General features: G+C 28.8%; 2 protein-coding genes across 5 annotated transcripts; one reads left to right on the top strand and one right to left on the bottom strand.

Annotated features, from left to right (window-relative positions):
- Positions 1-6: 6 nt before the first annotated feature.
- Positions 7-5,877, bottom strand: LOC126866520 (uncharacterized). Of its 3 annotated transcripts, none has more exons than XM_050620198.1 (13): positions 5,726-5,877; positions 4,553-4,756; positions 4,297-4,481; positions 4,153-4,226; positions 3,844-4,024; positions 3,570-3,661; positions 3,408-3,498; positions 3,161-3,335; positions 2,924-3,091; positions 2,512-2,813; positions 1,876-2,203; positions 1,714-1,815; positions 7-1,644 (listed from the first exon to the last, which is right to left on the bottom strand). In XM_050620198.1, the coding sequence occupies exons 2-13, from the start codon at positions 4,665-4,667 to the stop codon at positions 1,340-1,342; spliced, it is 2,118 nt and encodes a 705-aa protein (XP_050476155.1). In that variant the 5' UTR covers positions 4,668-4,756; positions 5,726-5,877; the 3' UTR covers positions 7-1,339. The 3 variants fall into 3 exon arrangements, with proteins under 3 accessions (XP_050476155.1, XP_050476156.1, XP_050476154.1); XM_050620199.1 differs by having other exon boundaries at positions 7-1,617; positions 5,575-5,798; XM_050620197.1 differs by having other exon boundaries at positions 5,575-5,797.
- Positions 5,878-6,792: 915 nt separating this feature from the next.
- Positions 6,793-14,686, top strand: LOC126866919 (REST corepressor 3). Of its 2 annotated transcripts, XM_050620925.1 has the most exons (10): positions 6,793-7,049; positions 7,576-7,644; positions 7,797-7,871; positions 7,947-8,161; positions 8,243-8,425; positions 9,114-9,224; positions 9,741-9,829; positions 10,148-10,322; positions 10,448-10,762; positions 10,828-14,686. In XM_050620925.1, exons 1-10 carry the CDS (start codon positions 6,947-6,949, stop codon positions 10,909-10,911), a joined length of 1,419 nt encoding a protein of 472 aa, XP_050476882.1. In that variant the 5' UTR covers positions 6,793-6,946; the 3' UTR covers positions 10,912-14,686. The 2 variants fall into 2 exon arrangements, with proteins under 2 accessions (XP_050476882.1, XP_050476883.1); XM_050620926.1 differs by lacking the exon at positions 9,114-9,224 and having other exon boundaries at positions 6,794-7,049.
- The last annotated feature ends 40 nt before the right edge of the window (positions 14,687-14,726 follow it).

Below are 14,726 nucleotides of genomic sequence, written 5' to 3'. Positions count from 1 at the left end.
TAGCAATTTCTTAAAAATATATATCACTTTCTTTATTTTTCTTTGCAATATAATCCTCGGAATAGTATTTTGTTGCGAGAGTTGTATGCCTTGCAAATATCTTTTTACATATTTATAGTAACGCAGTATCCACGTCGTGAACAGTATATTTCATGTTCCTCGTATCAGAATTTTATCTTTCCCTGATATTCACACGTAATTGATAACCAATTGTCGTTTTCGAAACTAATTACATTTTATAATACATTGCAAAAATGTTTTAGATTATTTAATAATATGTACAAGAAAATAAGATGACATAAAAATCGATTAAACAATGTCCAAATTGTAAAATACAAACTTTGGCATATCGTTACATGAATATTATACTGTCAAAAATATTTTAATATATGTATAGCACATCGTTTTTGTACAAGATGTATCTTTAAAACATTAGATCAATTTTGCAGAAACTACCGAGGATTTAAACAATACCTTTTTTGCGAAACACATTTTGTTATATCTTTTTTGCAAAGCTACATGCTTGCCATTCAATATAAAGTCTAAATGATAGCGGAACAATATCGGCAGCATTTCAAAAGTGAAAGGAGATAATCGTTGAGAAGTGCGTGTTTTAAATTTCCGCTTATCGTTCCAGTCTCCTTTTTTTTCTTTTTTCTCCTTTTTTAAATCTTTTTGGCTAAAATTAGAGAGGGCATAAACTAGGTTTTTTTCATATCTGATGTTAGAATGTATAGTTTCTCCTAGTATGTCTGATACATTTTTTTATATTCAGTTTACTTTGAGCGCTACTATAAAAATGACTGTGCACGCTTTCAAATTCTTCCATAAAATCACACACTTAACACTCCGCACGTATCGTGAAATTGTGAAAAATAGAAAATAACTTGAGCAAAAACGAGGCATAGCATACAGCACACGTTATGAGATGGCATAACGTGTTTTACATTATGTAGAACACTTATACTAACGAGACAAAATGACTTAAAATCACTAACGTCTCGTTGACTAGCCGAATATAAATACACTATTGACAGATGTCAAGTGAATTCTGAGCAAACCCAACAAGCAATCAGTAGAAAAGGTGAAAAATAACGTTTACATTCGAGCACTGATACTGCTAAGTAATTATCCTTTAGAATATATAAAGTTTTACAATCGTGGTCGAGTTTCCACATAGCCGTTAATTATTTTCATATTCTTATCAAAATCAATTTGTTCTTGGTTCATATATCTATTGATCGAAATAATTTAAACGGCAAATAAAATCTTTGCAATGTTTATACGAGACAATAATGTTAATGTAAATAATTGACAACGTAAAAACTATTGTTAGGCTTTACTCGTGTCTAATACCGCATATAGATAAAAATGTACTGAAATTATGTAAGTGCGTTGCCGGTATAATAGTAGTGACTAAATTTCGTGTAGAAAATTTAGAAAGAATGTCCTGAATAAAATTCGGTCCTGGCGAACTGCCGACTTTGTAGAAGATGCGTAGATTGCATGTCGGATTTACAGTTTGGGATCCCTTTGTAAGTTTACACAATACATATTCAAGTGCTTCTGTTAGTTCGTTTACAGTTAACTCTGTAGAAGATAAATTCGTCTCCGCGGCTAAATTACCAGTTGAATTGGATGAACCTAATTAGGATAGAATACTTTTTATTTGTTTACGAAAAGTTGTAAAAATATTCAAACAATAATATGTACCAGTGGACATATAACACACAATTGCTGAAACGTTATTTTCGTAATTCCATCTACGCCTTATTGCCACTTTGAAATTGCCTACGCATTTACCAGTCTCTTCATCTGTAAAAAAATGAGTTTTAAAAATATTGCTTAATAAAGATTAGTCCTTCATATACTTACATTCAAATCTATTATTATCTCTATGAGCCCAAACGCACCATTCAACCTGAGCACCACGTGGAAGATTCGGTACAACGATGTAATCCACAATAGCATTATTTGTTCGCTTCTCCCATTCCTTTCGTGCATCTGGTATATAACTAGAATGAGTCAAAAAACAAATACCTTGCACAATATCCCTGAGTTGCGTATTCGAGTCCATAGCTTTAACAATACGATCTATATGCCTCAACGTTAAACGACATTGCCTTTTAATATTTAAGTCCAGAATAGTCATACTACCAGGCACCAGTGGTATTTGGCCAGCAACTGAGATAATATCACCCACCTATCAAATAAGCAATTAAAATTTTTGTTGTGAAAAATGACATAGTTATTTTTTTTATATATATATTGATTAAAATAGATTCAGAATTATTAGTAAGTGTCATTTAAATGTTTTTTTATATTACTTATTAAATGTTCAATTTCTTATTTTCATTCTAAAAAATTTTATTTTGTTTACCTCACTGTTATGTTTCTTTTGTAAACCAGATGTGTGTGCGTGCGCGTATGAATGCGCACATACACACATTTTGTCTACATATACACACAGAGACGCGCACGCAAATTGGTTTGTAACGGTAGTACACTCACACGAACAGCTTGAGAATAAGGACCAATGTTTGCAGGTGCCCAGTGACTTATGCTCTGAACATGCATTGTATGTCGTTTGTGAATTTTCTTATCACCACAGTCTTGAGTTTCTTTATAGGCTATAGCATCAAGTACAACATGTATATTTAACGGACATTCCACACATACACGAACTGGTGGATTTGTTTTGTTCAAACATGAGATATAAACCTCGTTTATAGATATGTAATTCGACATATCTTTTATATATAACGTTACGGCAACGATGTCCGATATTTGAAGATTTTCCTTTTTGACTAGACCTAGACAGTCGATACGTGTGTTTTATCAATCTACATCAAATCCAAAATACGATATTACACGAAAAAAAAATTAACTAAAAGATGATTTAAAAAACTTAAAGTTTACCTACTGCTTAATTTCTCCAATGCTTCTCGCATCGCAGATTTAGCATCCGGATGTTTACCAGCGATACCGCCAAACCAGAACCAGCCGGTTTGATTTCTGTTTACTACTGGCACATCAGGATAGTCTTCTTCCTCATATAAAATTTCCATAGGACTCGGTGGGTTAAATTGACCTATTATTGTTGTAAATTAAATTAATTTATTATGTGATAAATAAGATAATCTGATCGATTAAAATTTACCAGAATTCGAAGTTCTTAGATTATTGTCTGTACAATCATGTTCATCGTTTTCATCTTCCGATAAATTACAGCCGTCATGTAATTCTGGTCCAACTATTTCTGTAATGTAATCAGATGGGGTTTTAATAGGAACATTTTTTAATCTTTCTTGTAACGTTAATCCTTCTAGACCATCCTGAAAAAGTTTTTCTTGATTACTTATGGATTTATTCTGAGATTCATAAAAATATAAAATATTTCAACATACATTTTTTTCTTGTACATGAATTTTTTTAAAGTTTATATATCCAACGGGTGCTATGTTATCATTTGAGTGAACTACACTTTCATATTCATCTCTAGAATAAAATAAAAAGTACATATATGTACTCGTTTTACATTCATGTTGATAATAAATTTGAGAACTTACATTACAATACTTTTACTAAATAAGGGGCAATCTAATATAAAGGTTTCATATTCTCCTCCCTCTCCACATATGTTAACACCATATTTTTCTTTCTATAAGTAAACATATAGCTATTAACATAACATATATATATCTACTCGTTTACAATTTCAATAAGTTTTCTTTGCATATACTTTTTTTATATGAGCTATTTATATTTGGAATACTTCCAATATAAGATGAAATCAAAGGAGACTCTTTTGTATTAAATTAATCATTAAGACATTTTACTTACTATTTTGGCAAGATGGGATTGCATTTCAGAAAGTGATTTACCCAAATGCCTTGGTTCAAGGCCTAAAGCTGCCACCTTGATTATAACTGCATTTACAGAACTTTCTATCATTTCTTTTAACAATTCATCTTGGTCTCTTCTCCATAGATATGATAGAGAAACAAGTCCTAAACGACTACATCTGAAAATAAACTTTCAATACATTAGATATTTTTGTCTTTATCAAATTAAAAAATAAAATTTTTATTTTCTGTTTCATAAACTTTTTCATAAGAATTAAATATTTAAAAATTTGCATTAAATAATTACACATTTTCCACACGAATTCGTTGATAATCACTCAGAATAGCTCCTGATGAAACAGCTTCTATATTTTCTTTTTCCTAAGGAGTCAACGAAGTTAAAATAATTAAACTAACAAAATTATCCTATAATGTATTTTTTATATCTTACCTTCACTTTACTTAACAACCTAAAGAGATCTTCAACTTCATCATTTTCTGTTGGATAATAATACTTTTCTTGCATTTTTGACCTACCAAAGGTTGGTTCACGATACATTGGTAAACCTATAGCTTCTGCAATGTATTCGACACCTTGATATCCAACAGTTTGAAACATAAATGAATCTAGTTCATCTATAAATCAGTTGTTTCATTAGTTATAATATATTTAAATAGATTGAAAGATTTTATCAGCTATTATTTACCCTTTCCAACAGGATATAAATTAGCTAGGGCCACAATATCATGGCCTGCAGCTATACATTGCATCATATTAAAGCATGAGTCTTTACCACCACTGACTAGTGCAACAACCCTCATTTTGTTTAATTTACACTAGAATCTCTCAAAAAAGCTTACCAAGAGCTTAGAGTAAAGTTAAATCTCAATATATTGTTTCAGACAAACATCTGTAATAAAGCAATAAAAAAAATCCAATGATAATGATAATCTTATCATACTAACATGTCAAATGTAGAAATAATTTTTTATGACAATAGACAAATAAGATTATAAATGGTTTTTTAGATACTATGTATATCTATATGTATGTATAAATGTATAAACAGATACAGAAAAAATAGCTTAATAACCCAAATATTTATAAAGAATCATTCCTTTATTTGCAACATTTATATGAGGACAAGCTATTTAAATATAGATTAACAAATACTTACTACTGAGGCTAAGAAAATATCTAAACTACAAACAACATAATGATAGGAGCTTGTAACATATTTTAGATTACATATGTATATATACTACTTGCAAATATATATTAAGCCAAAATTAAATTTATAATGTATGTACACAGATGTTTATCTTGAATGATCTAATATATAAATAATACAATAAGCATTATTATTTTTCAATAAATATTTAAGAATATATTCAGGAAAGTTCTTTTTTTCTTTTCTTAATTCTAACATGTTTTCAATAGAGAAAAAGATATGTACTATCGTAATGAATAAAATCTCGTAGGAGAGAAGCACAAAAAGGATATCAGATATTCAATTTAACTTATTAATATGTGTAACAATTGGCTGGTGAACAAAAATTAATCACTGTACTATTCTAAACAGTAAACGTCACATAATCCGAAAAAATGTAGACAGAACCTAGATTCTTTTTAGAAGGGTTATAGAACTTGATGTGAAATAAAATATCTAACATTAATGAGATGTTAAGGAAAAAATCAGCTATTATTAAGGAAAAAAAGAATACCTACGGAGAGATTTTTTGGTTATTGCCGATCTCGGCTAAACGAGAAATATTACGGAATGACGCCCAGCAATGAATTGCACGGGGAACGCAAACAATAATTTCGAACTTATGTATGCTAAAATAAACTCTAAATTCTCAACAAATGTAATATTTACATTAAATTGGCGATGAAAGTTCCTTACACGGCAAAGTCTATCAGAGACTGCGATTGCTTGATAGTGGCGCCTCTTAGTGATAAAACTTTCAACATAAACCGTAGAATTGAGGTTATGACTTATTTTAATTCTATGATTATTTATAACAATTATTAAACAATTTACTTTCTGTATTCGTCCTTAATATACGTTACATTTACTATTATCACAAGCTAATATTTACAATTTGGCGAATTTGTTACAAAAATTGATGTAGTCTACGAAAAATTCTCGGACATAATTCGTGCCACTGTACCTCGTGACATCATCAATGTATAAAGTATATCGATGTCTCGTTATTTCAATCTGCTTCTATGCTATAATTTACTGATTGTGATATAACTTAAACCAAATTGTAATTTAATCGTAATTACTTCCTTTTTATATATATTTATTTATAATTTTTCATACATCCATCTACATCATAAAATAAGAATATGATTTGTTGCAAAGATGAAATATATAGCATCAAATACCAAATGTGTATTGTAATACAGTTGGGATGAAATAATTTTCTAATCCATGCTTTCTCGAATTACATAACTTCAAGTCATTTGTTTATTACCATCAGTATCATTTGTTTAGGGTTTTAGCTGGCGTATTCCAAATATAGTTATAGGATAGATTATTGAAATTAATATGTATGTCTTCATTCATGATTCGATAAAATAATAATATATTTTGTACAATATAACAATATTTTACAATTATAATTGTTCATTTTTTGAAAATAAATAGATTTTTCTGAATTGATTCAAAACGTTATGTATTTTTATATATAAGTAATATAATTGTGTTAAAAATCGAATGTTTTATTATTTTTGCATGTATAAATAAAATTGTTTTGCTTAAGTTATGTATAAATTCAATTGAAAATACTTGTATCATAATTACAAAGAAATTATTGCAAATATTCGTTTTTTTTTTAAATACGATTCATTTCGAAATACATTGAAAATATACGTTGCCATCTTTACTTAGTAAATCGTTGACCAATCGGATCACTTTCATAAGCAGCCATTTTACTTTCGCTACGGTCGCACGAAGCGTAAGTCGAATTCTACCGAACACCGTGTAGTTTCAAGCTATCGCCTGCAACGTAGGTTTCGCTGATTTTCCGTACAAAAATCTCTTTGCTAGGGTAATAATTTGATACAAAGTAAATCGAAGAAAAGTTGGAGGATGGTTCTGGCAGAGAGAAACTCAGAAAATGTTAGAAATGGGCGCAGATCGAGGGGCCCCAGCCCTAATGGACAGACGGAATCTTCGAGCGAAGAAGACGGAGGTACTAATTTCATATTGCACTTCAATTAGTATTATAATTAGCGTGATCTTCTTAATCCTTATTTCAATCGATATATCATAAATATGCAATAACTCTAAGAATATATTCTCCTTTGGAAGTTTGCATACTTTTATATTGATCGAACGCGAAAATCCGTAAGGATCTTCAAACAGCGCGCCCCACTTTTCCTCTTTTTAAGCTTCTCCCATTTTCAGCCAATTCCTGTGAATATCTCTATGAAACAATTTTAATTCACTTTTTCGGTATTATTGAACTTTTATTTCTATATATCGTTGTAATAATATATTATTTTTTTTAATCGAACTAAATGAAGTATAATTGAGTCTTTATATATGTAATTGTGTATTAAAATAATTTGTAGCTATTACTGTATATTATCAATAAAATATAAATTAAAAAAACATTTTTGGAACTTCATGTTTTAACAAACTATACAATAAGTTCACTTATATTTTTCCATTAATTTGAAATTTCTACATTTTTAAAAAATTATAATTTCTTTAAGTTCCAGCAGAGAAAATCCGTGTTGGGAGGGATTATCAAGTTATTGTTCCAGAATTTGTTCCAGTCAGTGGTATGTTATTTAAACAGAATTATTAATTTCAGGTTCTTTTTACATATACATTGTAATTTAAAAAAAAGTTTCTTTCAAGTTCATATTTTTACTTTCATAATATATTTTATATTATATATTTTATATAATATTATATATATTTTATATTTTAGAACGACGATTAGATCAGTGTCCTGATAGAGCATTATTGGTATGGTCTCCTACTACTGATATACCTGATCAAAAATGTAAATATCAACTGTTTTATTTATTTGATTTTTTATAATATATATATATCATACAAATTTCTCTTTTCTTTATAGTGGATGAATATATCATATTAGCAAAGGAAAAGTATGGCTATAATGGAGAACAAGCATTAGGAATGTTATTTTGGCACAAACATAACTTAGAGCGTGCTGTATTAGATTTAGCAAATTTTACACCATTCCCTGATGAATGGACAGTAGAGGACAAAGTTCTTTTTGAACAAGCATTTCAGTTTCATGGGAAAAGCTTCCATCGAATTCGTCAAATGGTAGAATCTTTCCTGAATTAAAAATTAAAAAATACAAGAATTATATAAAAAATTGGTAATTGTTTTGTCTTATATTTACAGTTACCAGATAAATCTATTGCCAGCCTTGTTAAATATTATTATAGCTGGAAAAAGACACGGACTAGAACATCACTAATGGATAGGCAAGCAAGGAAACTAACGAGTGGTGGGAAAGAAGGAGAAAATGGTAGTGAAAATGGGAGTGAATTAGGTTCCAATACAGACAGTGAATCAGAAGAAAAAGTAAGACATATTTTTCAGATATTTAACAAATGCATGCACTTGATGTCCATGAAAAAGAATAAATTTTCTCTCTCTCTTTCTATCTAGAATAATATTTCATATTATAAAATATCATAAAATATCAGTTTTTAAATATTTTAGTAATTACAAATATAAAATTGTGTTTTATTAATTAGAATAACAAATTTATTTTCGTTGCTTGTTAACTTTTTTTACAAACAAAGTTAAAACTTTTTGTTTCCATTTTAATTTTGCTATCTTTTTTTATCACGTTATGTTAAGTAAATTAACGTTTGTGCTATTGCGTGTGGTAGTGTTCTCCTCTTGCTGCATTTTAATGCCATGGCACTGGCTCAAAATCGTACATATCTAATATGCAGTAATATGCGTCTAAAAAATGTATCCACACGGTAACGTATTCCATGCGGTGAATAATACGAAAATGATAAAAACACTGATCTACAATTGGTAAAAATTATCAGAACTATGAGTTAAGAGACGAATATGGAATGAACTAATATAATATAAAAAAAATGCAACTTAGATACATTAATATTAAACTTCTATTTTTTGTATCTTAATAATTTTCTGAACTATTAAAAAGATCTATATAACATCAGTAATACAAGACTAAAGCTAGTTAAATTATCGTTGCATCGTGTATGAACGTAAATGTGGAACGTTCTAGAAATGGACGATCCACCGCGGAATACGTCGTGGAAAGAACCAAGCTGTGCCAGGAAGCCAAGGCACTGACGCCAAAGCCCCATCCGACTCGGAAAACGCCCCTCAGGTTCAGGTACTCAGCCTAAACCTTACCCTGTTGCATAGCATAGTATGCTTATTATATTTTGCTATTATTTTTACCGTCCCGTATTTATTATTTCTCTGCCCTACATCTTTTTTTTTTTCTTTATCAAAAAGAACAAAATTTTGCGAAAGTAATCTACATAGTAGAATTGATAGGCTGAAACCTTACTGAGGAAAAAATGTTGAAGCCCAAAAATTATCTAATACAAGGGAGATCTAAATATCTCATGAACTTATTAATTTGAAAGAAATTATTGGCTTTTTATTACTTAAAAGTTTGACTAAAATAATAAAACTATAAAAAATTCGGAGCTTCTAATTTTTTATGGCGGGCCGAATTAACGTTTCTAGATAGAATTTTAAATACTCTCATGTATATATTTCATTCTTTTCGTAATAAAAAATTTCTAAAGATTAGTTTAGTTACATGTTAGATAAATATTAACGGATGGAAAGGGTGGGGGGATTGTCAGAATATATTTTAAAAGGGTATTATGTGTTGTAGGGCTCGTGTAGCAACTGTGGCGTTGCTTGTCATAGTGTTCGTGCGACGCCGAAAGGACATGCGTGTCACAGCTGCTATCTGCACTGGAGGTCAGTGAGCGCAAGTTAAATAAAATTTCAATAATTGAGAAACTATTAGAACTTTTCTTAAAATTAGAATGTTCATGCATATATTTCATCATGAATTAAAGAATTATAGGAAATTAATTTTATATATTTAATGAGTAAAGTAATAATACATGTATCACAAAACTTTTTAAAATATACTTTCATAAGAATGCATGAGCATTCTTATTTATGTTAGTTAATTTTAAAGGAAGTTCCAAGAACAAAGTAATTGTAGATCAGATATATCACTGATAAGAAAATATTAGAAGTATACATTACAAATTTATTTAAATGATTTAGGCGAACTGGTGTAGCAAGACCATTAAGTTCCATGCCAGGTCGAACAAATAAAAGAAAACCACCTCGCGGTCTCGTTGTTAATCACGATGATTTAGCAGCATTGGCTGGTCAACCCAATCAAGCAAACAACAGTTTACAAGCGATTGACACCGAAATTGTTAGCCTAAAACGCCAAGTACGTTTTACAATAAAATAATATGAAACGTGTGGATACATTTTTATATGGAAAATCTATATAATTTATTGTTCGATTAAGAAAATCTGAGTTAGCTGAATAAAATTTTTAATTTTAATACACAGATACAATCAAACAAACAGCAAGTAAGCGCATTGAAACGTAAAACAACTGATGGTATTGATGATTTACGACCACCGGAAGTATCCAGCCGTATAAATGCTCGTTGGACAAATGATGAATTGCTCTTGGCCGTTCAAGGTGTCCGAAAATATGGGAAAGATTTTTCTGCGATTGCTGATGTAATCGGAACTAAAACAGAAGCTCATTTGCGGTCATTCTTTGTAAATTATCGACGAAGGTATAATTTAGATGCTGTCTTGAAAGAATATGAAGCTGAAAACGGTCCAATATTAATTGACGATGAAAAAGAAGAAAAGGTAAAATATTTACAACTTATTCTGCTTATGTTATTAGTAGATATTATTGGATATCAATGTTTCAGATGGATGTGGATCAGCCTAATGAAACAGCAGAGTCATCTCAAAAAACGAAATCATCCGTAGGTCTTGGACAAACTGCTAAATAACAAATGACTATACTTTTGAATACCAGCAAACGCGAAAAGAATAATCACAGGCACTTTGATCATCGATAATATTCTGTAAAAGGTATTTGTTCATAAGTCAGTTTGCAATTTTTATTTTTAATTTTACTACGTTATGCAATACTAATGCAATACTGCATTAGAAACATCAACTACAAGCAACAGTTTTCATTGAACTTATCCGTGAATCAATAATTCATAGAAAGAAATAGGAATAAATTAATAGGAACAAAAATATGTGAATTTATTTAGCAAAACTTAGTTTTGCGTATGTCTAATATGGATTTTATTAAGCAATATGGAAGAAACGTAATTCTATTAAAGACATCTAGTATATAATTCTAAGCATAGATAAATTAGATTAAAGATAAATACATCCAAGTGTGAATAATAAGTATGTCTGCAACATCTATTGTACATAATCATGGATGCATAATAAGTTTCTTTCAAATAAATCAACTGTATTATGTAGCATATAATATTTGTAGATATACATAAGGGATATCAAAGTCCCATTTTAAATGAAAGTAATTTAAAAAACAAAATTATTCACTTTAAATGAAGAAAGATTCAAACATTAATAAATGAATGAAAGATTCATGCAATTATAAAAATATTGAAAAAATGCTATAGTTTACAACATTCAGAAAGTCAGGTATGGTTCAGTAACTTCGATTTCATATGCGAATAATCAACGGTCTTCAACGATATTTTATCTATGCTCAAATATTAACTAGATATTATTCTAACGATTTGTCGCTACAATGAAGCTGTGTTTGTATTAATTTCAAGTTTTGCATGCACTTTATGTCTACTTAAGTCCTGTATATTTAATTTTTTATAAAATGTTTATAAAAAATATACATGATCTATGTTACGAAACTTAGAGTAAAAAGAATATATAGATAAGAACAAAATATAGAGAGCAATCACTTATTTATATTCCATTTATGTAAAATGTTCTTAAACAGTTTTCATGATTATTTCGTAATTCTATAAATCGGAAAAGAATTCTTGTCTTGTGCCTATGCATTTTTGGGCGTATGAAAATGAAGGAAAGAACAGTAAAATTTAAAAATATTCAATTTTAAAAATTGAGAAGATATTTCTCTTCTTTCCCCACTGCTTCCTATTTATATAATATGTATTCAAAGTATAACATTGAAATTTAGCGAGAATTAGACAATCTTCCATTCTTTATTAAAGTAAATAAAAATTTGGAGAACAAGAGAAATTCTTCCAACTTTTAAATTTTTCATATAATTGATTATGAACACTTGAAACTGTAACAATTTCATACTGTTCAAATCATTCGCACGTATATTATGATTCACATCATTTGTGAAGGTACTAGCAAAAATTTAATGCAATCATTGCCAAGTTATTTTACGTAAAAATGAAATCAATGATCGCGTTGAATGATATATTATTAAAAGAATAATGCTCAAGGAAATAATACAATTTCATTCACATTTTAACAAAAAATATTTAATATTTTATTAAAATACATCACAATAGAAATTTTTTTATTAGTTTTATAGAATATCAAACTTGAGAGATTGAAAATCGAATATATCAAATTGAAAAGAATATATTTTTATGGCTTGCTGCTGCATACTCAATCCATGTGTATAAAAAACAAAAAGAAAAAAATAATGGTTCCTGATATTTCTATTGTATTATGCAAAATTATGTGTATACTAAAATTGTCCGTATTTCAAACTGACGGTGCTCCTATATTTAAAAGCACAACATTTTGTACTCCTATAAAAAGGGAGTATTTTACTTGTATAATAGAAAATTATATTGAATAATTTTAATTCGACAAAATCTTTATACAAAAAAAGGTGTTTTTTATAAATTTGCCGAAATGCTTGTGTAATCTTAAATATTCGAACAAATAAGTGTATGTATATTAATCCGTATACACAATTCTATCTTAGAAGAAATTATGTCGTGAATTTTCTAGGTTTTAATAATAATTGTAAAAGATATAAATTTAGTTTGGAAGAAATAATTATTATTAGATATCATTCTCAAGATAAACTTACTTCCAATGATTTTTTACTGTTTTGCAAAAGAACATTTAAACATCTATACCTGTAACTTTGCTTATAGTTTCATGTGCACATCCACATTTACTATTAATAGCAATAGCAATAAGACCGTTAGTTTAATGTTTGTCTAGGGTAGAGTCTACTACTTAATGTTAACTGTTTGAGTCTCAGAGGTCTTTGAAAAAATAGGGTCGAAAAATCCCAAACAGCGCGATAGCGTTTGTCTTAATGAATTGCGAAGAGAAACAAGCGGCGCAATAGCGCTCATCATATTTGTTATTTTTATGAAATATTATATAATTTTATTAAATTATATTATATTATATTTTTATGAAATTATTATATATGCATACTATAAGTTTATAAATATTTCAAGTTTTGTTCAATGACAATTATTGAGAAGATAACAATGAAATACAAAGTACCATTAGTTGTCCGTAACGTTCAAATGTACTGGGACTTTTCGACACAAAATCTAAACAGCGCGATCACGCTACTTGGGATTCAAACGGTTAATAAAAAAAAAACACTCGCAAGCGTGTGTGCACGATTTCTTTAACAAAAGATGGTATTCTTGAAAATGATTATGAGATTAGGTACACCGTAGAAATTATTATATAACATGGATGTAAATAGAAATGATCACCAAAGAAATTTACTATAATCGTTAGTGACATATCACGAAGGCGGATGAAATAGCCGACAAAGACTATCTCGTCAAACAGTTTGCAAAACTCAATTGAAAAAGTATATAGTACGATTAGAAGTAAATAGAAAATCATTTGAAATCTTCTGTTCTTTTTTTAATACAATATTCCATTCAAGCATAATATAATGATTGTAAAATATTAAAACTTTTAATGAATAGTACCTACATAGAAAAGCATTTGAATTTACTTGTGTAATAAGTAAGGAAAAGTTAACTTTCAAAAATATTCAATGAAAAATAATCTGTTATGTCTGGATCGTTTTCATATTTTTAGTACGTGCAATTTTTTCACACACGAAAGCATGGCGCAGTGTTCAAATATATTATTAAATATAAGCTTTCATAGTTTAAGATTGAAGAAGGAAGTCACATTCAAATATTTTGCTATGTGGATGTTCTCTTTTCCTGCTAAAGGAACTTCTTTCTTCAATACTTCTTTAATTACGAATGCATTTAAACAAAAGATGATGGGCTGTCAGCGAATAAAGGATGTTTCAAACGAATGAACTTGCTTGATGTCCAGATATACTTTTGAAATTGAATTTTTGTAATTTTATATATACTATATATATTGCCAATTATTAGAATATTTGCGTAAGGTTGTTCTGATAATTCATGAAGCACATTGACGTTATACAATACTTTTAACTTGCACGGACAACAAAATTTTAGTTTAACGATTAGAAATATTATGTATTTTGAACAATATTACGATAAATTTACTACATTTGATAACATTGTGTAAGGGTGTTAATTGTAGATACGGTAAAGTATGAACAATGGGACATATTAAAGGATGAAAATTACACAGTATGTAATATACATATATTCTATGATCGTTCAAAATTTTCTAATATTTTAAGGCAATTAATGTAGCATAATGTAAATATGAAGTTACAAGCTTCGTGAATGTATACACATTCATATGTCCGTAAAATGTACAGATGTATTTATTCAGAACTACATATTAAATATTTCTTGTGTACTTTGATAGGCTAAAAAGCATTTATTTCGAGACACCCTAATAAAAA

This window comes from Bombus huntii, chromosome 6, assembly GCF_024542735.1.
Source record: "Bombus huntii isolate Logan2020A chromosome 6, iyBomHunt1.1, whole genome shotgun sequence".
NCBI lineage: Eukaryota > Metazoa > Arthropoda > Insecta > Hymenoptera > Apidae > Bombus > Bombus huntii.
Note: the sequence above shows the minus strand (reverse complement) of the source record. Positions and strands in the feature narration are given on the sequence as shown.